Source organism: Giraffa tippelskirchi, chromosome 10, assembly GCF_054371585.1.
Source record: "Giraffa tippelskirchi isolate mGirTip1 chromosome 10, T2T-mGirTip1v1.2.pri, whole genome shotgun sequence".
Lineage (NCBI taxonomy): Eukaryota > Metazoa > Chordata > Mammalia > Artiodactyla > Giraffidae > Giraffa > Giraffa tippelskirchi.
The window spans coordinates 84,719,091-84,744,284 of NC_137284.1; the positions used below are offsets into that span (position 1 = coordinate 84,719,091).

Sequence of the window (25,194 nt, forward strand, 5' to 3'; positions counted from 1 at the left end):
TCTACAAGTTCATGGTTCATGTACTGTTGAAGCCTGGCTTGGAGAATTTTGAGCATTACTTTGCTAGCATGTGAGATGAGTGCAGTTGTGTGGTAGTTGAACATTCTTTGGCATTGCCTTTCTTTGGGATTGGAATGGAAACTGATCTCTTCCAGTTCTGTGGCCACTGCTGAGTTTTTCAAATTTCTGGGCATATTGAGTACAGCACTTTAATAGCATCATCTTTTAGGATTTGTAATAGCTCAACTGGGATACCATCATTTCCACTCACTTTGTTCATAGTTATGCTTCCTAATGCCCACTTGACTTCACATTCCAGAATGTCTTGCTCTAGATTAGTGATCACAACATTGTGATTATCTGGGTCATGAAGATCTTTTTTGTATTGTTCTGTGTATTGTTTTCACCTCTTCTTAATATCTTCTGCTTCTGTTAGGTACTTACCATTTCTGTCCTTTATTGTGCCCATCTTTGCATGAAATGTTCCCTTTGTATCTCTAATTTTCTTGAAGAGATCTCTGGTCTTTCCCATTCTGTTGTTTTCCTCTATTTCTTTTCATTGATCACTAAGGAAGGCTTTCTTATCTCTGCTTGCTATTATTTGGAACTCTGAATTTAAATGGATATATCTTTCCTTTTCTCCTTTGCTTTTAGCATAGGTCTGATATGTCCTGATGCTATTAGGCAGGGGCCAAGGGCAAGGTCTTACATTAAAATATTGCTACCCATTTGTAAGGAAACTCCTCTGACTACTGTTTCATCGGGGACATCCAAGGGAAAACTTCCCTCAGAAAGATGGCAGAGGTCTTGATGGCTTGTCCAGGACAAGTTCCAATGGAGGGAAGTAAATGTACAACTATTGAAGGGGCTATCAAAATGTACATATTTTGATTTACTATGCAGAGATTTGACTGTGTTTATCTTTAGGGAACTTAACTTACTGTGAGCTGCCATTCTCTCTCCCAGAAAAATTATTCTCACAATTTCAAGGTTAGTCTCTTTCAGTTTAAAGCAGTCTCTTGTCTTGTGATCAGTTTTGTATTCAGTTAATTCAGAGTTCCAGCTCCCTTTCAGTATTCTCTGATTTTCTTGACTTTTCTCCGGGGCCTCTGGGTAAAAGGGAAACTGACATGACAAGATATCTGATGTATTTACTGTCTTCTGTTCTGTTGACATGGATATTAATGTGATTGCTACTAAGAACTTGGTCAATCTTTCCAGATGGTTTTCACCATTATTCTTCAGCTGGACCTCTGCTTCCCATTGGCCATTCAGTCTGCTTTGGGAATCCCCTTGAACTCATACCAAGGTCATCTCCCAGAATAGATAATTATCCTTAATTTCCAGCTTCCTTACTTGTTCATCCCAAGGGGCTTTGCTATGAGTATTTCTGCACATCCTGCTGAAGCAAAGGGAGGTCTCAGATAGAGAGTGGCACTCTGGTTCCTTTGCGTAACTATGATACATTAGGATTTCATTTCCTTCTGCTCTGGGCAGTGGTTTGCTCCTGAGCGGTGTGAAATGGGACTTAAAGGCTCTCCACACTTACATTCCAAATCCTGACACCCACTGATCCCACTAATAAAATGATTAATTGAAAGCGGTGAACGGTTTTGGCTTCCTGGGTGGCTCAGATGGTAAAGTGTCTGCCAGCAATGTGGGAGATCCAGGTTCGATCCTTGGGTTGGGAAGATCCCCTGGAGAAGGAAACAGCAACCCACTCCAGTACTCTTGCCTGGGAAATTCCATGGACGGAGGAGCCTGGTGGGCTACAGTCCATGGGGTCGCAAAGAGTTGGACATGACTGAGTGACTAAGCACAGGACAGCCTATATATGAACCTGCAAGATGCAAATTTTCAAAGATGCAAAAGTGCATTTTCATGTTCAATCACATAAATTAATTTACACGTGTGAAATTCATCATTACATGCATGCATCCTCTCTAGGTGTTTGTGCTTTTGTGTACTTCATAGTATAGTACTGTAGTACCGTATCTTTATTTCAAGCCCAGGCTATCTGGAAGCAAATGTAAAAGCAGCAGTATGTAGCCGATTGTGTTAGTTGGGTACCTTCGCTAACTTTGTTGGACTTATGAGCAAATTGGACTTATGAACATTCTCTCAGAAGGGAGTTCATTCATATGTAGGGGAATTACTGTATTTCATAGTATAATTCCATGGTGTGATAATAATATTATGATTTATGAAACATTTCATTAGGTATGTTTATTTAGCGATTGTGCCAGTGAGTGATGTTGCTTTTTAGATAATTACAGGTGAGTTATTTTTAAATGTATTGTTCTGAAAATTATCGCTGAACCATGGGCTTAACTATAGAGCAAAGAGATTTAATGGACGTTTTCAGTGAAAAAGGTAGGGAAACCATGGTTTCTGTTATCACAGCAAATCTTGGCCTGTGAGTTTTGTAGTGAAAGAATGTTAAAACCAGCTAGTTAAGATGATGAGAAGGAAAGAATGTACAAGGTGACAAATATTCTTTTTGTCAAGACTAGTGTCAAGGGTGGCAGTGTGACGATTTGAACTACAGAAAAAATTAAAAGCATGTTAGTGTTATCAGTCAGGAGGAAAAAGATCCTGTCTTGAATTCTCTTTATGTGCTCCATTCTTTCTAGTGGAAGAAATGGAAGCCAGTGTCACATAGCATGTGAGGAGCTGACATGTGATTTGAATGTAGCTCTGTCTGGTGCCAGAAACTCATGATATTCCCATCATGCTGTTTTTCTGTCAGGAAAGACATTAGATAAAGTGGTAAAGCGGATAATTAATTTTTTATAAAGGAAAAGAAAAACTAGGAAGAAGTAAAAGATATTTAAGACTCTAAAATATTCATGTTAGCATGTTAAATATTATAGAAATGTGGTTTATTTTAGTGGTGGAATGAATTGTAAATACCAAGTTATGGAAATATAATATCTTAAAAATCCATGTGAAACCTTCTACTCTGAAAACTGTTCACTAAACATGCACCAGGCTCTCTCTCTTTGAGAGCCCTTGCAATATCTCATGCAACAAAAAAAAGAAGATTGCATTCTTTGAAACCAGAAGCAAAGTCCACTTCTTTTGGTGGTGGCTGTTACATGATTCTAATTCATGTTTTATTACAATGAAAACATTTCAAATGTGATATTGTACCTAAAAATGTATGGCAGGGCATTTACATTGGGGCTCTAGACTTAAGCTTCCTTGACTTTATTTATTAAAGTTTATTTGCATTCTGGATCTTATTTTTTATTTCCTAAGCTTTTAAAAATTACCGTATAAGTGGAACTTGAGAGAATATTCTCTGTTTGAGAGAAAAAAATATATACTTGAACTAGTTTTTTCTTATTTATAATTCATTCATCCTTTATAGCATCTAATATGTCTGGCATACATAGATAGTGACTAATAATTGCCATTAGCTATAGTACATAATATGAAGTAGAGACTGTGCATCCTGAACTAATCTTTACCAACTCTCAATTCTATTAGAGTACCTATACCACAGGAAGGAGGTTAGACTTTATACAGAAATGAGCAAGATATTCATGATACAAAGCATACCTGCCTTTCACAGCAATTAGTTATATTGGTTTTTCTGCAAAGAACTAAATATCCTTGATCAATTAAAGTGATGTTGAGGTTTATATGTTTGAACCTCAAATCAATCTGTTCAGGAGTTCACGTTCCTGGATGAGGTCTTAGGCTGAAACAAAAGAGATAGCTTTGGACTGGAGGGAGTCCTTCATGGACAACCTGAGTTTAAAAATAGGACACAATAATCTGTCCATCAGTAAAAAGTCGAAAAAATACAGTAATATGCAGGAATCCTGAATGACATGAACCCTTGGGATTTTATAGGACTTAAATTACTGTGCCTTGAATAATTGGAATAAGAACCTACAAGGTCAAAATTCAAAGTGTGAGGAAAAGCCTCATGGTTGAAAATGATAAACAATTTTAGCAGTAGAAGTTTGGCTTAAATCTTTAAAAATATTAATTAGATAATTTTATTATAGTTAATTATTTTAACTTATTAATTAAAATGTTGATATATTTTAAATCACTTAAAACTGTGTAACTTCATGTGAAACCAACACTTCAAAAAATAAATGTTAGTCTATGTATATTGCTCCTTTTGAAACCAGTGTTCACCAGCAGCATCCATGGTCAGCTGGGACCAAGCTGTAGAACCTGTTGGTAGTAGCCAGAATGCTGGCATTATGCCATAAAAAGCAGGGTTAAACTGGTTCCTGCTTGTGCCTGGATTCACTTCTCATAAGACAGTAAAAACCTGCCAGTCCCTGTCTTTGAAGATGGTTTAGTCATGCATGTGCAACCCATCTGTTGGGTGAATAAGGGATTTCCTTTTCAGCCCAGCCCTTCAGCCACAGACATGGGCACTGTCCTTGTGCTTCTCCCCGCCCCCCCCCTTTTCTTTTAATCTTTATTTGCTGCCAGAAGTATACACGCTTGATAAACCCGGTGCATCTTATGCTACTCTAGGGAAATCCTTCCATAAATGCAGATGTGAGCCAGAAATGTAATTGTTTTCTCTTGCTGTCTAGGTTACTTCCAATATAGTCGTACTCAGTGAGTTTTTAAAAAAACATTCAATTTCATAATACAAATGCTTATGCTATTACAGCTTCAACCAAACTTTTATGTAGACCTCGGTGACCTTGTTGTTCACTGTGAAATGTGAAGCTCCCTGTGCCACCAGGATGAACCTGAGGAGGGGAAGGTCCTCATTCTCTGTGTTTTTCCTTTTGGTTATAAGCCTATTTAGCAGCATACATCTTAGCTTCAGTATTGGAAAAGGTGCGAGTCTCCCTAAGTGCAGTATCTTACTCCCTTGCCCCAACTTTTGTTCAGTGCACACATCCTCCAGTTTTGATGTCCCGTGCTTAAATTCTTCTATTTTCTAGAATAGCCTCCCTGCTTCTTTAAAATGCTGAAGGCAGTAAATACCAGGTTTTGGGCTTCCCTGTAGCTTAGCTGGTAAAGAATCTGCCTGCAATGCAGGAGGCCCCAGTTCAATTCATGGGTTGGAAAGATACCCTGGAGAAGGGAACAGCTACCCACTCCAGTATTCTGGCCTGGAGAATTCCATGACTGTATAGTCCATGGGGTGGCAAAGAGCTGGGCATGACTAAGTGACTTTCACTTTCACTTTTTCACTTTGATGGAGGTACAACTTGAAGTTGCAAAATTACACAGACAAATTGTTGTGTTACAAGATGTTTTACAACCTTTTAACATGATATACTGTTTTGGTGAGCTTGTGGTCTTACAGTTTGATATTTATATGTATATCAACATATATATATATGTGTGTATATATATATATATATATATATATATGTATGTATATTTTGAACACACTGGAACTCCAAAAAGATCAAGATGAAGCAAGTAACAGATTTGTCTTTCTAATCAATTGTTTATGGTTTTAAGTACATTCTAATGTGAGGACAGGAACCAAATAAGCAATTATTGTTCTTGCTAATTTTATTTCCTCTTCTTACAGATTTATGAGAAATACCAAGATTTGTATACTGTGGAGCCAAATAATGCACGCCAGCTGGTGGAAATTGCAGCCAGGGATATTGAAAAACTTCTGAGCAACAGATCCAAAGCCCTGGTGGTGAGTTTAAATTGTATCTACTCATTTTATTATTCTATATTACTCATTTATATATTACTATTTATCTTTCATGCTTTATTTGGAGGTTTTCTTTAGTATGCTTGTTTTACCTGAGAAACTGTGTTCATCTAATATATGTTCATAAAAGATGAGGTCATGGCTTCATTGTGGGCTTGAAATAATGAATTAGCTTGTTTCTAATCATTATTTTATTTTTATATATTAGGTGATTTTAATACAGAGAATAGTATATTTAATTAGAACATACATCTATTTATACATATGTAAGTAATCATGTGTAATAATCATGTTTAAACTGATCATACAGTGTAAAATCCTTGAATATTGCAAGCATCCTTAAACCTGCCTTTGTAGTATTTCTTATCTCATCACCCCGTGTCTCTACTAGAGATAGCCAATACACCAGATATTTGATTACTTGTTTCTTTGCTCTTTAAGAGTAGCTGTACCTCACATAAATGTTTTGCTAAACATGCGTTGGTCTCCTTTGTTTATTAAAATCACATAATGTTGTATGCGGTCTTCAGCCACTTCCTTTCTTCCATCAACATTATGTTTGCATGATTTTTTTAGATGTTTGTGCTTAGCTTTAATTCATTTTTATTCATGGTAAAATATTATTTTTTGAAGATATATCTTAAGTTATTTATTCTCTGCTGGTAAATTATTATTTGGATTGGACTATGAATAGGGTGGCTTCATTTTCTTGAAAGAGTTTCTTGGTACATATGTGCAAGAATACGGGTCAGTACATGATAGTAGAATACTAGACTGTAGGGTATTCACCAAATCAGATTACATAAGTATGTCACAGAGTTTCCAAAATAGTTGAATCAGTTTAGACCTCCACTACCAGTATTTGAGTCCCCATTCATCCATATTCTGGCCAATAAGTGGCAAAGTCAGAATTCTTAACTATAGGCAGCTGAGTGGGTGCCAAATGGCATCTCTGCTTATCACTAATAAAACGGTTATCTGTTTTGTATTCTGAATATTCTTGCTTCCTCTTTAGTGACATATCTCTTCATATCTTTTACACATTTTAATCGTTTAAATTGATTCGTAGATTGTATATTCTTCATGGTACTTCATTTCTGTTACATGTGATATAAATATCTTTTTCCAGTTTGTGACTTGTCTTTTTATTGTCATTATGGTATATTTTGATCAAATAAGTTCTTAATTTTAATGCTGTTAGAGTCAACTTTAAAAAAATTAATATTTTGGGGTGTATGTGTTGTTTAAAAAATCATTTTCTACCCTGATGTTCTAAATATTTTTGTGTATTTTATTCTAAAAGATTCCATTTCTTTCAGATCTATTTAAGCCACCTGTAGCTAATATCAATATACAGTTTTAGGTCACAATACAAATGATATTTTTTTCTAATCAGTTCTCCTGAGACCATATAGTAAATATTTTACCTTCCCTTGTTGAAGCCCTATTTATGAAGCTAATATGCTCAGCTTCTCACCATATTCTTCTTCAAAAGGATCTTGACTAGTCTTAAACTTTCACACATTATTTAAAATATAGATTCAGCATGGTATTATCTGAAACAATCTTTACTGGGATTTTAAATGGCATTCCATTGAATTCCAAGTAAAGACAAAATTTGGAAGAATTGATATCCTTATGATTTTGGTCTTTATAAACATGATTTTTTTTTTTCAGTTAGCTGTTTTTTATGCCACTTTATAGCATTTTAAAATTTGTTTATAAAGTTCTTATATATTTTTTGTTAGATGTAATGCTAGAGTTTAAGTTTAACTCCTTATTCTACAAATCTCAGCACTGTTACAGGTGTTTGTTCTAGGATAACTCTGAATTCTTTGTTTACTGATCACTTACAGTTCAGATTTTTAACTTAATATATTATATACACACACACATATATATCTTTTGGCATTCAGAAGTTGTCTGTTTTGTTTTTGACCCTTATACATTTCTATGTATCTTAACACAGCCAGGATCTTGTTGGAACATAATAAGAGGATCCTTTGGAATATTTGGTATGCCACATTGCTGAAAGTTGAAACACTTTTTTTTTATTGAAGTATAGTTGATTTACAGTAGTGTGCTAATTTCTGCTGTATAGCAAAGTAACTCATTTATACATATATATACCCTCTTTTAAAATATTCTTTTCTGTTTATTTCAAGAGATTAGATATATTTTGCTTTGCTATACAGCTGGACTTGTTTTTTTATCCATTCTGAATGTAGTAGTTTGCATCTACTAACCCCAAACTCCCAGTCCATCCTTCTCCCTACTCCCTTCCCTTGGCTGAACCACGAGTCTGTTCTCTTATATCTGTGAGTGTGTTTCTGTTTTGTAGATAGGTTCATTTGTGCCATGTTGTAGATTCCACATATAAGTGATAACATGTGGCTTTTATCTTTCTCTTTCTGACTTCTCCTAGTATAATAATTTCTAGTTGCATCAATGTTGCTGCATATGGCATTATTCTGTTGCTTTTATGGCTGAGCAGTATTCCATTACATATATGGTACCACATCATTTTCATCCATTCTTCTGTCAACAGATATTTAGGTTGCTTCCATGTCTTGGCTATTGTAAACGGTGGTGCTATGAACATAGGGATGCATGTATCTTTTTGAATTATTTTTTGTCTGAGTAAATGCCTAGATGTGGGATTGCTGGTAACTCTGATTTTAGTTTTCTGAGGAATATCCATCCTGTTCTCTATATTGGCTACAGTAACATATATTCCCACCAAAAGATACGAGAATTCCCTTTTTGCCATGCTTTCTGCAGTGTTTATTTGTAGACTTTTTAATGATGGCCATTTAGATCAGTGTGAGGTGGTACCTCATTGTAGTTTTCCTTTGCTTTTCTCTAATAATTAGCGATTTTGAGCATTTTTCCATGAGCCTAATGGCCATCTGTATGTCTTCTTTGGAGAAATGTCTACAAAGTCCTCTGTGAAGCACAATTTTTAAGAAATGTATAAATGGTAAGGCAAACTTTCATGATTAGAAGATTCATAACATTATCTTCAGTTTTTTTTATATGAATACCTCTTTAAAGCATCCTTTATAGATGTAAATATATTTTCATTAAGTTTATCTAATAAAAATTACTTCCTTCTTAAGTGATTAATATTCACTAATGACTACTGAAAATGATTCCATTTGTATTGATTTTTATCAGCTTACATTTTTTTTGTGCCCTGGATGTAGGCAGCAGATAATCTGGTCATCACAGTCCTTAGAAGAAGGTCGTAGAATGAAGTAGGATGTATCTTGCCTTAACTGGATTAAAATGGGAGCTTAATGAGACTTTGTTTTATATCATTTGGAATTGAAGGTCTAGAAACCTGGTATATTATTTGAGTCCTGTGGGATCACTGGCTATCTTAAGCACATGATGGGAGAGTACAGAAAGCATAATGACTAATGAAATGTAGAATTTGTTAGATTTTATGTGAGGGAGACGGAGAAGGCAATGGCACCCCACTCCAGTACTCTTGCCTGGAAAATCCCATGGATGGAGGAGCCTGGTAGGCTACAGTCCATGGTGTCGCTAAGAGTCGGACACGACTGAGCGACTTCACTTTCACTTTTCCCTTTCATGCACTGGAGAAGGAAATGGCAACCCACTCCAGTGTTCTTGCCTGGAGAATCCCAGGGACGGCGGAGCCTGGTGGGCTGCTGTCTATGGGGTTGCACAGAGTCGGACACGACTGAAGCGACTTAGCAGCAGCAGCAGCAGCATGTGAGGGAGAAAGATTCATGTTTGTTTTCAAACTAAATTTTTTATTTAACTTTTTTGAATATATGGAAATAAAGACATTATTAGAAAGAGAAATATTTTGAGGATAAATAAAAAACAGGTGCTGCATTGTGTTGTAAATGAATATAAGATGAATATGAATTCATTAATAAATTCATAAATTTATTCATATTCAATAAACTCATTCATATAAGATGAATATGAATGAATATATTAATATTATATACTAATATAATATTATTAATAATGTATATTATTAATTTACTTCTACTTTTGTTATAGGCTTATACTCAGGGAGACTTATGTATTAAAGGAGCTTTAATTTATCTGCGTGGGGTACCAATGTAATTGTATAAATAAATACTTTGGAAAAATATCTTGAATATACAGCTTTGAGGTAGATGATCAAATTTAACGCCAGTTACACCTTATTGAGTATTTATCAAGTAGTGTTACCTGATTATTTCTCACAATAATGCTGTGCATTATATACCACTAGTAGTTTCATTTTTCAGTAAGGAAATGGAGTCTTAGAATATTTCTTTAACTTTCTTCCAAAAATGTGTTTAACAAGCAGTGTATGCCAGTGTTCTCAAACTTTAATGTGCATGTAGTTCACCTCTGGCTCTTGTTAAAATGCAAATTTTTATTCATTGTGTGTATGTGTGTGTGTGTGCGTGCACTCAGTCATGTCTGACTCTTTGCGGCCCCTGGACTGTACCTTCCAGGTTCCTCTATCCATAGGATTTCCCAGGCAAAAATACTGGAGCGGGTTGATATTTCCTACTCCAGAGGATCTTCCCAACCTTTGGATCAAACTTGCATCTTTTGCATCTCCTGCATTGCAGGTGGATTCTTTACCACTGTGCTACCTGGGAAGCCCCTTTTTATTCAGTAGATCTGGCCAAAGATACTGAATTTCTAATAAGCAAACAGGCAATGATCCTGGTACAAAGACTGTACTTTGAATCAGGTCGGTTCAGTTGCTCAGTCGTGTCCGACTCTTTGCGACCCCGTGGACTGTGTCATGCCAGGCCTCCCTGTCCATCACCAAATCCTGGAGATTGCTCAAACTCATGTTCATTGAGTTGGTGTTGCCATCTAACTATCTCCTCCTCTGTCATCCCCTTCTCATCCTGCCTTCAATCTTTCCCAACATCAGGATCTTTTCCAATGACTCAGTTCTTCCCATCAGGTGCCCAGAGTATTGGAGTTTCAGCTTCAGCATCGGTCCTTCCAATGAATATTCAGGACTGATTTATTTAGGATGGACTGGTTGGATCTCCTTGCAGTCCAAGGGACTCGCATGAGTCTTCTCTAACACCACAGTTCAAAAGCATCAATTCTTTGGCACTCAGCTTTCTTTATAGTCCAACTTTCATGTCCATACATGACTACTGGGAAAAACCATACCTTTGACTAGGTGGACCTTTGTTGGCAAAGTAATGACTCTGCTTTTTAATATAGGTTGGTCTAGGTTGGTAATAGCTTTTCTTCTAAGGAGCAAGTGTCTTTTAATTTCATGGCTGCAGTCACCATCTGCAGTATTTTGAAGCCCAAAAATGTCTGTTTCAATTTTTTCCCATCTATTTGCCGTGAAGTGATGGGACCAGATGCCATGATCTTCATTTTCTGAATGTTGAGTTTTAAGCCAACTTTTTCACTCTCCTCTTTCACTTTCATCAAGAGGCTCTTTAGTTCCTCTTCACTTTCTGCCATGAGTGGTGTCATCTTGTGTGTCTGAGGTTATTGATATTTCTCCCAGCAATCTTGATTCCAGCTTGTGCTTCATCCAGCCCAGCATTTCACATGATGTACTCTGCATAATAGTTAAATAAGCAGGGTGATAATATACAGCCTTGATGTATTCCTTTCCCAATTTGATACCAGTTTGTCATTCCATGTCTGGTTCTAACTTGACCTGCATACAGATTTCTCAGGAGGCAAGTAAGGTGATGTTGTATTCCCATCTCTTTCAGAATTTTCCACAGTTTATTGTGATCCACACAGTCAAAGGCTTTGGTTTAGTCAGTAAAGCAGCAATAGATATTTTTCGGGAACTCTCTTACTTTTTCTAGGATCCAGTGGATATTACTTTGAATAGTAAGTTTGTAAAAGGATTCAAGTTCACGTGTGCCTTGACTTTAAGCTCTCATTCTTACCTATTACATGTATATATTGTTTGGCCTAAAGAAATGTTTTGTCAGAACTAGGAAGAAACAAAGGCTAGGCAGTATGCTGTAAACTACTGTTCATTCAGACTGATTGAGAATTGTGTGCAGCAGTTAATAGAATATTCCAGAATGCTGTGAATTGGTCAATGAATCCTGTGTTGATTTACCACCTTCATAAAATGATTCCGTGATATAAAATATACAGCCTTGAAAAAGTTCACTTTTACTTGCATGTGAAAAACTTTAAACTGTTACTTTCTTCATCATCAAAGTCATCAGCCTAAGATACTTTTGAAAAAATACTTTGTTGTTCAGCAGCTGAGTCATTTTGGATTCTGTGACCCTATAGACTGCAGCATGCAGGCTTCCTTGTCATTCACCGTCTCTCAGAGCTTGCCTAAATTCATGTCTATTGAGTCGATGATGCCATCCAAATCTGTGAAAAAGAAGTAAATAGAAACGTTTTTTCTTACATATCTACTAAAGAAATTACATAACAGTTTGTTTAATAATTCAGCCTTTTTAAAAAGGGAGATGAACTAGAGGTTTTTTTTTTGTGTGTAAAGTTTTAATTCTTTCTAGGCTGTTGATGTAAAAACTAGAATGTAACTTATTTTATTGCTGTATGCTTATGTTGTGTTTGTTGTAAGTTTAAACTATTTTGACCAGTATTTTCAATTTCAGCATTATTTTGACTTATTATTCATATTCATTTTGTGCCATATCTTTGATCAGCTCCATCAACCAGACTTACGAAGAGCTGAAAGCGAAATTGATTAAAAAAAATTTTAGTTGCTTCTGCACTAAAACCATCCCTTTGATGGCAAAATAGACTTTGCATTCAAATAGTTTGTTTTAATTTTGTACTTGAGATACAGAAAAACATTATGATTCTGATGATTCATATACGTTAGGCTCTTCTAAAAGTCTGTGAAGTAGGCACATTAGAAAATCTATGTACTCTTTGTGTAACTGAGGATGCTCAAGGAGGACCAAGATTCTTGCTAAGACTGTATAGATAATATGAGGTAGTGGTGCCATCCATTTTTAGAATTTGTGTTTCCAAAGTTATTTTTTCCCTCTAGACCCACACTGGTAATTTCAGCCATTTATTTCAAAGTTAGTTTTGTAAATGACTATTTCTCCAACCCTTGATTTTTTCTGTGTGTTAGAAACTGGTTCAATGTGATGATTATCCTGCTAATATTGTTGAATTATTCTTAAGTGATCTCAAATCAACATTTAGAAGCAAAACAGAAAGAAAAATTATTTAACATGGTTGTTAATGTTTATTTTAGCTTTAATGAAGCTGAAAAATCTGCAAGTGTTAATGAACAATGTATAGGAGAAAGCTTTTTAATAAAATAATCCAGCCTCTAGTGGTACTTCCTGAATGATGGAGGTAAATGAAACCTGTAGTCTCATTGTTTACCAACCATCTCTGCCAAGGGGAACTGCTGAGTAAATGAAGGTCTCTATACATTTTCCTCAAAGGAAATAGTGTCAAATTTATCATAAACTGATTTTTCTAGTACACTTTTTCAATTACGGTATAGCCTGCCTTCCTCTGATTGTCCTGGTAACTTTAATTAGAACTGCTTGCTCCAATCTATTATGGAGCTTAAAATACTGTAATATGCTCCATCTCTTATTTCAACTTTGATATTTAACTTATCATTAGTTATTGAAAAGGAGAAGATGACAAAGTTTTTCAAATAACTATTAAAGTAGAGGTTCCCTCCCAACCCCCGCCAGAACTAGATTATTGTTTAATTGAATTTTGTTCTTGTATTTCCTTAGTCCTTATTTCCAGTAGTTCTCTGTCTTTTATGTTTGTCAGCAGTGCCTATAGAACTTGCTAAAAATGTAGGTTCCTTCACCTCTAGAGTTTAATTCAGAAATACAGAAAGAAATCTCAGAGAACTAGGTCCGAAGAAGTGATGAAGAGATCCAGGAAAAAAGGAGAAATAATTCAGACACTCAAATAATTCAAACTGTCTTATATTTGTAGATTAGTAGCAATAGGTTTACTTTTGTGGGAACAGATTCAGTAGAATGTTTTGGAACTGAGGAAAGACTGAAGCATTAAAGAATGTTTGGGAAAAGAAAAACGGCAGAAATGTCCGCATTTTTATGAAGTTGGGTAGAACAGCTAAAGAGAAATATGGAATGCTACTAAAGGCTTAGTTTTTCTTTTTTATTTTTGAGAATGAAGGATATACTTGTATGCATATAGACAGAAGGGAGGGAATCTGTGAAATTTGAAAATAACAAAAATGTGAATATTGAAGGTTGATTTTTAGGAAAACCAAATTACAGAGAAGATCCATCATACAATTTAACTTTGAAAAGAGGGTAGTGTCTTTCACTTGAGACAGAAGGGGTATTTAATATGAATAAAAATAAATGAGTTTGCAGATAGAGGACGTTTGGGAATCACACTGGATGACCACTTTTCTCTTGGTATAGTACAAGTAGATACTTGCGTGAAGAATGAGGAGGCTGTGGGGATCTTGAGGACAATGGCGAAGATTTGAGGAGCATAGTAAGAAAAAGTGAAGAGACTCTACTGTGGATAAATGAAATGACTCATGAATAAAATCAAGTCTTCCTTCTTAACATTGAGAAAAACCATATTATATAAAATATCCTATTGTTCTTAAAGTGAGTTTGAAAGTACTGTCTGAAAATTGTGTGTACATGTGTATTGTGTGTGTGTGTGTGTGTGTGTGCATGTGTATTCTGTGTGTGTGTTGACCATTAGTCCAGAATGTATCTGGAGGATATAAACATTCTTGTTGAAGAGAACAAGAAAAAACTACTTAGGGAAAATTGTGGAATATTGTGCCATTTCTATTTTCCCAACAGATAAGTGTACTTCAGTAGAGTTCAGTCGCTCAGTTGTGTCCGACTCTTTGCGACCCCATCAACTGTAGCAAGCAGGCCTCCCTGTCCAACACAAACTCCTAGAGTTTACTCAAACTCATGTCCATTGAGTCGGTGATGCCATCCAACCATCTCATCCTCTGTTGTCCCCTTCTCCTCCCGCCCTCAATCTTTCCCAGCATCAAGGTCTTTTCCAGTGAGTCAGTTCTTCCCATCAGGTGCCCAGAGTATTGGAGTTTCAGCTTCAGCATCAGTCCTTCCAACAAATATTCAGGACTGATCTCCTTTAGGATGGACTGGTTGGATCTTCTTGAAGTCCAAGGGACTCTCAAGAGTCTTCTCCAACACCACACTTCAAAAGCATCGATTCTTCAGTGCTCAGCTTTCTTCACAGTCCAACTCTCACATTCATACATGACTACTGGAAAAACCACAGCTTTGACTAGACGGACCTTTGTTGGCAAAGTAATATCTCTGCTTTTTAATGTGCTATCTATGTTGGTCATAACTTTTCTTCCAAGGAGCAAGTGTCTTTTAATTTCATGGCTGCAGTCACCATCTGCAGGGATTTAAGAGCCCCAAAAATAAAATCTGTCACTGTTTCCATTGGTTCCCCATCTGTTTGCCGTGAAGTGATGGGATCTAATGCCATGATCTTCATTTTCTGAATGTTGAGTTTTAAGCCAACTTTTTCATTCTCCTCTTTCACTTTCATCAAGAGGCTCTTTAGTTCGTCTTTGCTTTCTGCCATAAGGGTGGTGTCATCTGCATATCTGAGGTTATTGATATTTCTCCCAGCAATCTTGATTCCAGCTTGTGCTTCTTGCAGCCCAGCGTTTCTCATGATGTACTCTGCATATAAGTTAAATAAGCAGGGTGACAATATACAACCTTGACATACTCCTTTTCCTATTCTTACCTTGAGAACCCCATGAACAGTGTGAAAAGGCAGAAAGATAGGACACTGAAAGATGAATTCCCCAGGTCAGTAGGTGCCCAAAATGCTACTTGAGATCAGTGGAGAAATAACTCCATAAAGAATGAAGAGATGGAGACAAAGCAAAAACAACACCCAGTTGTGGATGTGACTGGTGATAGAAGCAAATTCCGATGCTGTAAAGAGCAATATTTCATTAGCCAGCTAGAGTGATATAAAAAGATTCTAAGTTTATTTTCTCTCAAAGCAAGAAACTTGAATGTAGGTAGCTCAAGAGATTCCAAAGTCTCATTCTGTTACTTCTGTGTTCATCCCACTGAGTTACCCTTGGCTGCAAGGGAAAATAAGAGATGGAATTTTTTTGCTGGGACACCACCTCTCTGTACAGAATTGTGGTAGTCTTAATTAAAATGAGGATCCAGCCAGCCAGTGTCTGCATCAAATCTTTTCAAGATTGAATGTGACTTTTAGGGAAGAAAGTTTGGAGAAAACTCATTTTGAAGAAGCTGAGGAGGGGAAGGAAAATGTTGCTTTCTTTGGCTTTTTGTATAAAGTCCCATTTTGTAAGAATGTTTTATTGAAAATATAATGATCGCATGTGTAGTCAAATCAGCTTTTTCTAACAAGGCTTGGCACAGTGTGAACAGCAGTCGAATGCAAGGACTGTTGAATCCATGTTTTAAGACTCGTAAGAGGAAATTTTTTAAATATCATGAGTTGAAATATTTGAAATTATGAACCATGGGTAGATCTGGTAATGGTCAGAAATTGTGAGTTCAAAAGAGTAAACATAGTTATGATAATTTATAGTGAATAATGGATAAAAAGAATTTTTGATAAATAATAGAAATGAAAGAAATTAAGAGTTCTGGGTGATAAGGTTGAGGCATGAGTGAATGAGTGGTTTCCTTTGATGGAGAAGAGTGAAAGTCACTGGAGCTCTAATAGGAACAAATACGTAGTTAACATTTATTAAATATCAGTTATATTCCAAGCAGTTTGCTAGATTCTTTCTATATATTTCTAACACATTTCCATTATGCAAAATAGGTATAACTGTTCTCATTTTACAGTTGAAAAGTAAAAACTCAAGGAATTTTGAAAAATTAGTTCAACTTTACACAACAAAGAATTCAATTCTGTATATGTATATGGGAATGTGGTTGGATACAGGCATGAGGTATTTTTTTCCTTGTAACAAAATAAACATAATACATGATGTCATAGTTCTCACTCAGAACATATGATTTTTCTGAAGTAGATGACAGGGTTAAATGGGAAATGCCTGTCTTTCTTGATACCATTTGCTAATGTGTTAAATGAAAATGTCCAGATACACCAGCAGATTTCCTCTCTCAAGTTATATACTTTAGCAGCAATCATCTCAAGTAATGATAATGATTGAAATTTGGGGTCAGAAGGAATGGGGAAACACTAAGTGCTGTGTTTGGAACCCATTAAAGTACCCTAAGAAGTAAACAGATGCATATACTCGTAACGGTGCTGCTACTCGCTACCACACTGAGCACTTTAATTTTTATAACATTGTGTTCTGATTAATATATTATTTAAAGGTTAGCAGCAAGGTGTTTTTTTAAACATTTCCTGCTGTTAATTGCTCTCTGCTATACAGTACTTTCTTCCTCGTCCATTCCATGAAATAGTGTTTATACTGAATTGTCTGAGCAAAGGCACTTTCGGAAAAAAGATAGCTGCCAAATACACCTTTAAGACAGAGAGTAGAATTAATGGTAAAGTGAAAGTGAAAAGTTTTCTCATGGAAGGTGTTCAGAAAAGGAAAGGTTGTGGGCAACACTAATAGTCTCTTTCTACTAAAAAAAAATCTCTCTTGGAAATATGATTTTCATAGACTTGAGTTGGCTTAATTATTTAGGATCAGAAAGTAATGTTAACACGGCAGTATTATTGTGTTGACAATTTAACAAACATAATGTGTGCTCCGATAGCACTGTATTTCCAAAAATTAGGGGAAGAGGGAGTGTTGGGTTGTTGATCACATGAAAGATAATGAGAATTAGATAGATGGATTGAATTGGAAATCTCACACAGGCAGTAACAACTATGTAATTAGTGGGATCTTGTCCAAAATGAAAATGTGGGGCGCCTCTTAAAAGTTATTCAGAATTTAAAGATGGCAGCCACAGAGCTTTAGACCAATTGTGGGATCCAGCTGGGTGGTTGCACAGGTCCCACACCCATGGAGCTGGCTAGCCCTCACACCCAGGTGGTCAGAGTCAGAACTGGAATTGGACTTGGGATTCTTAATCATGTGTGCTCTGCTGTTTCTACAGTGATAATCGTTGAACTTTACCTGGAGACTTAGGAGTCTCCAAAACCTATGATATTGTACAAGAATGTCAAAGTAAGATCCGTATTTCATTCCATTTCTATTCTAGAAAATTGCAAACTCAACCCAGCAGAACAATAGCCATGCTCTGATCTAAATGTGCTAGTGAATGATGTTGACAAGGGAAAAATATATATAGAGAAGCAGTGCTAATCCAAGGTTACCATCTTTGATTCACATAATGGAATCTTTAAATAAAACTTCATAACATGCTGTACATTTGGAGACAGTCTGATCAAGTAGTCTTTGCTGAAGGAAGGTAAACACTGTTTTAGCTATTTATAGAGTTCAGCCTTCCATGGTGTTCTGATTAACTGTATCTGAGTCCTTACTAACTGTTTTTTTAGTCTTTTGATGTTTAGTTTTCCCCTTGCCCCCATTAACCCTGTATCATCCTCCTACAGAAATACATAAACTCTCAACCTTCCTCTGAATTACTTTTCTATCTTTAATGGAGAACAGAAGGCAGCAGAAGCCTTTTGTGAGATACCCAATGCCATCCAGAGGTTTTTTTTTTTTTTTTGGTATATACAGGAATTCTTTTAAATCTATTCCAATAATTTTTTTTAGAGCTTGTAAGATCACGAACTACATTTGCAAAGATGAGCTGTCTGTGCTTTGCTTAAACCCCTCTGACACAATTTACTGGGAGAATGATGGAATGTCCTTTTAATTTAAATAAAGTAGCATAGAAACATGAAAGTTGAAAGAATTGGGCAATTCAGTTTTCTGGTCCTCTTCTCATAAGTAAGTGAATGTCTAAACCACCAAGTTTGAGAAGATAGCTCTTTCTTTTCTCAGATATTTTTGGTGATGAAGCTTCCACAATTATAATATCCCATTATTATTGCTTAGCTTAGTATTCAGGAAATTATTTCTAACATGGATGTCCTTGTCTAACTTAAATCTATTTTGTTTTCTGTTCCCTATATATGTTAAAATTTGTCTGACTTTCTCCTTACAAGAGTATCTCTGTGTGTGGTGGGGGGGAGTGTTTTGGGTGGGAGGACCCATCATCAGCTCCTCATAGCTGAATGTTCCTGGCAGATCCATATTGATGATTCTCAGTTGCTGAGCAGTCTTTGTTGCCAGCCATCGCATTAAATGCTTTATACACATTCTCAGAACAACTCTTAAGAACAACTCTTAATCTTCAGAACAACTCTAAGAGGTAGGTGTGTTGTGTTGAGGTTGTGTCTAAAGACAGAGTATTACCTAACAAAATTGAGCCATCTCAGGTAGCAGGTAGAAGAGATCTTCAACTTAGGTATCCCTGATTGCTAAAGCCTCTGGTTTTTTTTTGACAGTATGCTGTACTCTATAATCTAATGAACTCTAATTTAACTCCCCTATATAGACATATTTTTGGGTTTTTTTCATTTCTGTATTCTGGAAATTATCAAATATTCTCCAACTTTTTTAAAGCATGGAGGATGCAATTGAAGGTGGTGCTTTTATTAAGGAGTAATCTGATAAAGCCTAGTATAACAAGTTCGCCTTTTTTTTTTTTTGTCATGTGATCCAGGTACAGTGAGAACTGCTTTATTCTCTGTGGGTTGTGTGTTAGATGATACCACTATGAATGTTAGATGATTCTGATATATGTTATACTTAGTTGCTAAATTTATAATATATTCTTATAAATAATTTAAACCATATAAAATGAAAAAAAAATTCCCTATGAGTTAAAAACAGTACCTTCTATAGTGTGGTGACTACCCTTTAGGACTCTTTGAGTGTGTGTGTGTTACTTATGAGTATTTCAAGAAGATTTTTATGTCTGTGGATATGAATATATAATTGCTTCTTATGGCTTTGTTTATATGAGTATATTATTTATTTAACCAGTCTCCTGTTGATAGTTTCTATATTTTTTATATAGACAATATTTAATATTCTTTATGTCATACTTTTGTATATGGGAAAACTGATTATTTGAATTAAGACATAAAAATGGAATGGTTGAGTAAAAAAGCTTATGGGATATTATTTATATTTTTCTTTTAAGGAAATAGAAGTCTTTAATCTTTCCATTGATTTCTTCCTTCCTTTTTCTTTGTTTTTAAATAGCAGAACTTCTGATAGACTTAGCTAGGAATGACTAGGTTGCCTTTAGCCCAGTATAGTCAGTTAAATATGTACACAGAACTTAATTTTAAATGATATATATGTTTTTAATTATTATAAGAATGTCAGAAACTCATACTGTTCTCTACAGATTAGTGCCTTTGTTGTTGGCAACATAATCAGTTCAGAATTAACAGGCTGGCTGGGGCAAACATCTGTCTTCCAGATTTATTAAAAAAAGAAATTCTGCCTAAGAGTTGCAGTTGCTGATTACACATACCAGCTCATATGCTCTAACTTGCATGCATTATCTCAGCCACAGGCAGAGTGCCAAATGCTGCATTGTGGATATGTGATCCTGTTGCCCACAAACCTTCTATTCTAGGGCAACTGACACTGTCAAGGCCCAGTTAAGAGCAAAATCCGAGTTATGTCTTGACAGCCAAGGTATTCGTTATAGGATTCTGTCTAACCTTTCTCTTAAATTTATTCATTTAGTTCCAGGACTCATTACTCCCCAATTACAGCTACTCCTAGAAATGTTGGTCTATTATTGCCTGACAAACCAATTACCCCTGATTATTTACACTGCCTTTTATAAAAAATTCTAGGTCAGCCGACTTGAAAGTCCTGTAATAAATAATAATGACTCATTTTCTCCAAGAGGGTTTACAGAGAAGTTATTGCCCTATATATCACTGCCTGTACCATTTTTTCCCTAGTATAACAACATAATATGACCTCTTAAAAAGCAAAATAATTAAATAAATCATCCAGTATGGTATTTGTGTGCTTTGGATGTTTCTTTAAGTGTGGATGTTCAGTAGTCGTTTTTTGCTTGCAGTTAGTTCACAGTAATGAGTTTGACTCTTGCAGAGTATTTGTTCACTTTCATTAAGTAATATTGTCTACATGAACTCTCCTCTCTAAAATGGGTATTTTTTTAACTTGAGAGATCAAATGGATTAATCAAGTGTATAGTTTATGATGCCTTTATTAATAACTATGTTTGGACTAATTCTATTATTTGAAATGAAATTGATTCTCACATATTCTCATTAGAGAGTGATGGCATCTTTAGTTTAAGTATTAAATTGTTTTTGTAAATAGCATTATATGACATCTTATATCGATGGATAGTAATAATATTTTATGAAGTGCTTATCATACACTAGGCCCTGTGCTAAGGACTTTATTTGCATTTACTTATTTAATTTTTACAACATGCTTCCACTTCATGTATTATTGTTACTATTTAATAGATATATTTTCCCTGAGGATTTGAAACCAGATGCATTTCATTGCCAAGTTTTATAATAGTGGTTTTGCACTTATGACGTGTCAGGCACTCTGCTGAGTATTTTACATGTATTTTGTGTTTCATAACTTCTCTCTTTGTCTTCCCCTGTTCCTCCTCTTTCTCTTCCACTTTTCCTCCTCCTCCTTTGACCTTCAGCTTCTTGTAATGAGCATATAATATGATCAGGTAAGGAAGTATAGAATTAGAAAAATTTTAAGTATATTATCCAAGGTCATGTTGCACTAGGTTGGTATTTTTGTTCCAAAATAAGATTATATATTAATGTATTTGATTTTATATAAGATGTGCTATATAAAAGAAGTAGTGAAAGTGAAAGAGTTGCTCAGTCATCTCTAATTCTTTGTGAGCCTATGGACTGCAGTCTGCCAGGCTCCTCTGTCTATGGGATTCTCTAGGCAAGAATACTGGAGAGGGTTACCATTTCCTTCTCCAGGGGATCTTCCTGATCCAGGGATCAAACCCATGTCTCTTGTGGCTCCTGCATTGGCAGGCAGATTCTTTACTACTGTGCCATCTAGGAATCCCTAGCCTTAATGTTATTTGTCTTGCCTTAAGTATTTACCTAAAAATATATGATTGTTTGCTGATGGAGATAGAGCTAATAAGATCCAAAAGTGTTGTTAAGCTCAGTGTAATTACTTGGGCTTATATCTGAAAACCTGCCACTTTAGAGTATCTACATGCCACACGCTGCTGGGGCTTTTACTCCAATAAGCGGATGTATTTTGAGAGTGTTTTCGGGAAACTCTGGTGGTCTATTTAGTGCAGCATATACAGTTGTGGTCTAAAGGTAAGAATTAGAAAGGTTCTTATTTCTAAACCCGAGCTTCAATACTACGTGGATATGCACTCTCTTATTGTAACCAATGAAACCAACATTTTTTTATTGCTGTGCTCCTCACTTGGTATTTCAAGGAGTAAATTTTAATATCTTCTAAACATTTTAAGGTTAAAGGCAGAGATGCAGAGCCATGTGGACTATTTGCATGTCCCAACCTAAGGTATTCTTAAATTAACCAGCTTTCAGTTATAATGAATAGTGAGAAACTGGATATGAGATCCCTCTGGCTGTGGACACCCGTCAGCCCATTGATCACCAGGGTTGCTTCTGCTGATCTGGTGGACTGAGTGGCATCCCCTCCTCCCTCATTGCTCCAAGCGCATCTCCCCTGAAGCTGTGCACTGATAGAAGAGGATGACCTGCTCTGAAAGAGGCAGACATTTCTTTGGTGAAGGTTTCAAGAGTAGCTGCACTCACCTGCTAGAACCACCAAAGTGCTCTAATGGGGTATTTGTAGAACAGGTAGTCAAGCTTCCAGAACTCTAGACCCACCCAAATGAGGCGCTGCATGTGGCAGTCAGTGTTTCTTAAAGTTGTGAGAAAGGTAGGGCTATGGTATATATTGAAAAGGCAAAATCACTCCATTAGAGGGGAGAAAGAGGCGTCTTGGGAAAAGGAAAGGTAGAACTTGGAGGCCAGCTGAGTTAGTAAAATACAAAGAACCTGGATCAACTCCTAGACTTTTCATTCTTCTTCAGATGTATGGATGTTTAATATATTCACTGTCTGTCATTCTTTTGTCCCCAAATGGTGACTGTGGCCATGAAATTAAAGGAGGCTTGCTCCTTGGAAGAAAAGTTACGACCAACCTAGCCAGCATATTAAAAATCAGAGACATTACTTTGCCAACAAAGGTCCATCTAGTCAAAGTTATGGCTTTTCCAATAGTCAAGTATGGATGTGAGAGTTGGGTTTTAAAGAAAACTGAGTGCCAAAGAATTAATGCTTTTGAACTGTGGTGTTGGAGAAGACTCTTGAGAGTTCCTTGGACTGCAAGGAGATCCAACCAGTCCATCCTAAAGGAGATCAGTCCTGACCAATGCTGAAGCTGAAACTCGAATACTTTGGCCACCTGATGAGAAGCACTGACTCTTTTGAAAAGACCCTTATGCTGGGAAAGATTGAGGGCAGGAAGAGAAGGGGACGACAGAGGATGAGATGGTTGGATGTCATCACTGACTCAATGGACATGAGTTTGAGTAAACTGTGGGACTTGGTGATGGACAGGGAAGCCTGGCGAGCTGCAGTCCATGGGGTCACAAAGAGTCAGATACAACTGAGCGACTGAACTGAACCGGTGCTTTATAATTCAGAAGTGATATTATCAGTTGGGAATTTGAGGAGAATACCTCTTTCTTTAATTTCAGTGATGCCAAATGTCTGCCTGTCATCTGGCCAGGAAAATCAGGGCTGCTTACTGTTACTGCAGTTCTGTGATCAAATTTCCCTTCACTAAATGGTAGTGTCTGGTCCTCAGCTGACACTTCACACCAGTTGCTCCATTGCTGACGGAAGCTAAATCAGTATATCAAGAAGCAGCAAGTGGCACCTAGTGCCTGTCTTGAGAAAAGTCCCCAGGTTTGAGTCACCTTGAAGTTCCTCAGCTGCTCTCCCTGAAGAGTCTCAGACTCTGATTTGAAACAGCTTTTCTCAGCTTGGTAGAAGGCACACTGAATAAATATTGGAAGGAGGACAGTTTAAAGACTTAAAGGCAGTTCCTGTCAAGGCAGGCCATATTTTTGCTTTCAGCTGCACACACACAAGAGAATCAGTCCTGTGATCTGCCAGTATTTTATTGCCGAGTTAAGTAGGCGTCCATTATAGAAGTAGCTGGCAGAAAACATTTTTGTTGTGTTTGTGTGACAATAGTAATTTCCAGCCTCTCCATTTAGTGACAGTGTTTAAAAAGGAAAATAACGTTTGCATTTTAAGAAACAGTGAGCTCCAAAAGACTCTTGGGAGCTTATAGAAACACTAGTGGTATGTGTGGTACAGCTGATGTTTAATTATTTATTTAATTTTATTTATTTTAATTGGAGGCGAATTACTTTACAGTATTGTAGTGGTTTTTGCCATACATTGACATGAATCAGCCATGTATTTACATGTGTTCCCCATCCTGAACCCCCTTCCCACCTCCCTCCCCATCCCATCCCTCTGGGTCTTCCCAGTGCACCAGCCCTGAGCATGCTGTCTCATGCATTGAACCTGGACTGGCGATCTGTTTCACATATGATAATATACATGTTTCAGTGCTATTCTCTGAGATCATCCCACCCTCGCCTTCTCCCACAGAGTCCAAAAGACTGTTCACAACTGATATTTAAAAGTTGGATAATGTTCAACTGACATTGACCAGTGAAAGACTGGGGTCTGCTAACGTTCCCTTGATGATGTTGGTATACCCTATTCTGGTTCCCTTTGTGGTATTGCCTGTTCGAGTATTACTGAATTAGATATTTTTGATTTTATATATTAGATCCTGATTCACTTGCTTTAGTTTTCTGGTCATAGGAAATCATTCCATTATATTTAGTTCTCATTATCAAAGAAGTTCTCAGTAAGTATAATTTAAGGGCATGTTTCCCTTGTGGCTCAGCTGGTAAAGAATCTGCCTGTAATGCGGGAGGCCTGGGTTCAGTCCCTGGGCTGGGAAGATCCTCTGGACAAGGTAAAGTCTACCCACTCTAGTATTCTGGCTTGGAGAATTCCATGGACTGTATAGCCCAAGGGGTCGCAAAGAGTTGGACACGAATGAGCAACTTTCTTTTCTCTCTTTTTTTTTCCTTTTAAGGAACTGGATTTTTCTCTTTATAAGAAGTTGGGAGTGGGGAAAAAGAATTGAAGTTAGAACCAACAAGGCTGAGGATTTTTTTTTTATTTTATTATTGAAGTATAGTTGGTCTGGTGGGCTACAGTACATGGGGTTACATGAGTCTGACACGGCTTAGCAACTAAACAACAACAATAGTCGATTTACAATGTTGTGTTAATTTCTGCTGTACAGCAAAGTGATTCAGTTATATGTATAATGCATTCTTTTTTTAAAAAATCCTTTTACATTATGGTTTATCATAGGATATTGACTGTAGTTCTCTATGCTTTACAGTAAGACCTTGTCATTCATCCATTCTATATAAAATAGCTTACATCTGCTAACCCCAACCCCCTAAATC

At 36.4% G+C, this 25,194-nt stretch overlaps 1 protein-coding gene across 20 annotated transcripts in view; it reads left to right on the forward strand.

Annotated features, from left to right (window-relative positions):
• CACNA2D1 (calcium voltage-gated channel auxiliary subunit alpha2delta 1) overlaps positions 1-25,194 on the forward strand; it is a 524,609-nt gene that overhangs the window by 129,039 nt on the left and 370,376 nt on the right. For all 20 annotated transcript variants that reach the window (XR_014067144.1, XR_014067142.1, XR_014067141.1 and 17 more), the window contains one exon: positions 5,531-5,647. Coding sequence is in view for 16 of the 20 variants with exons in the window: in XM_081535600.1 (XP_081391726.1) it covers positions 5,531-5,647 (117 nt within the window). In the remaining 4 variants the exon portion in view is untranslated. The remainder of the gene's footprint in view (positions 1-5,530; positions 5,648-25,194) is intronic.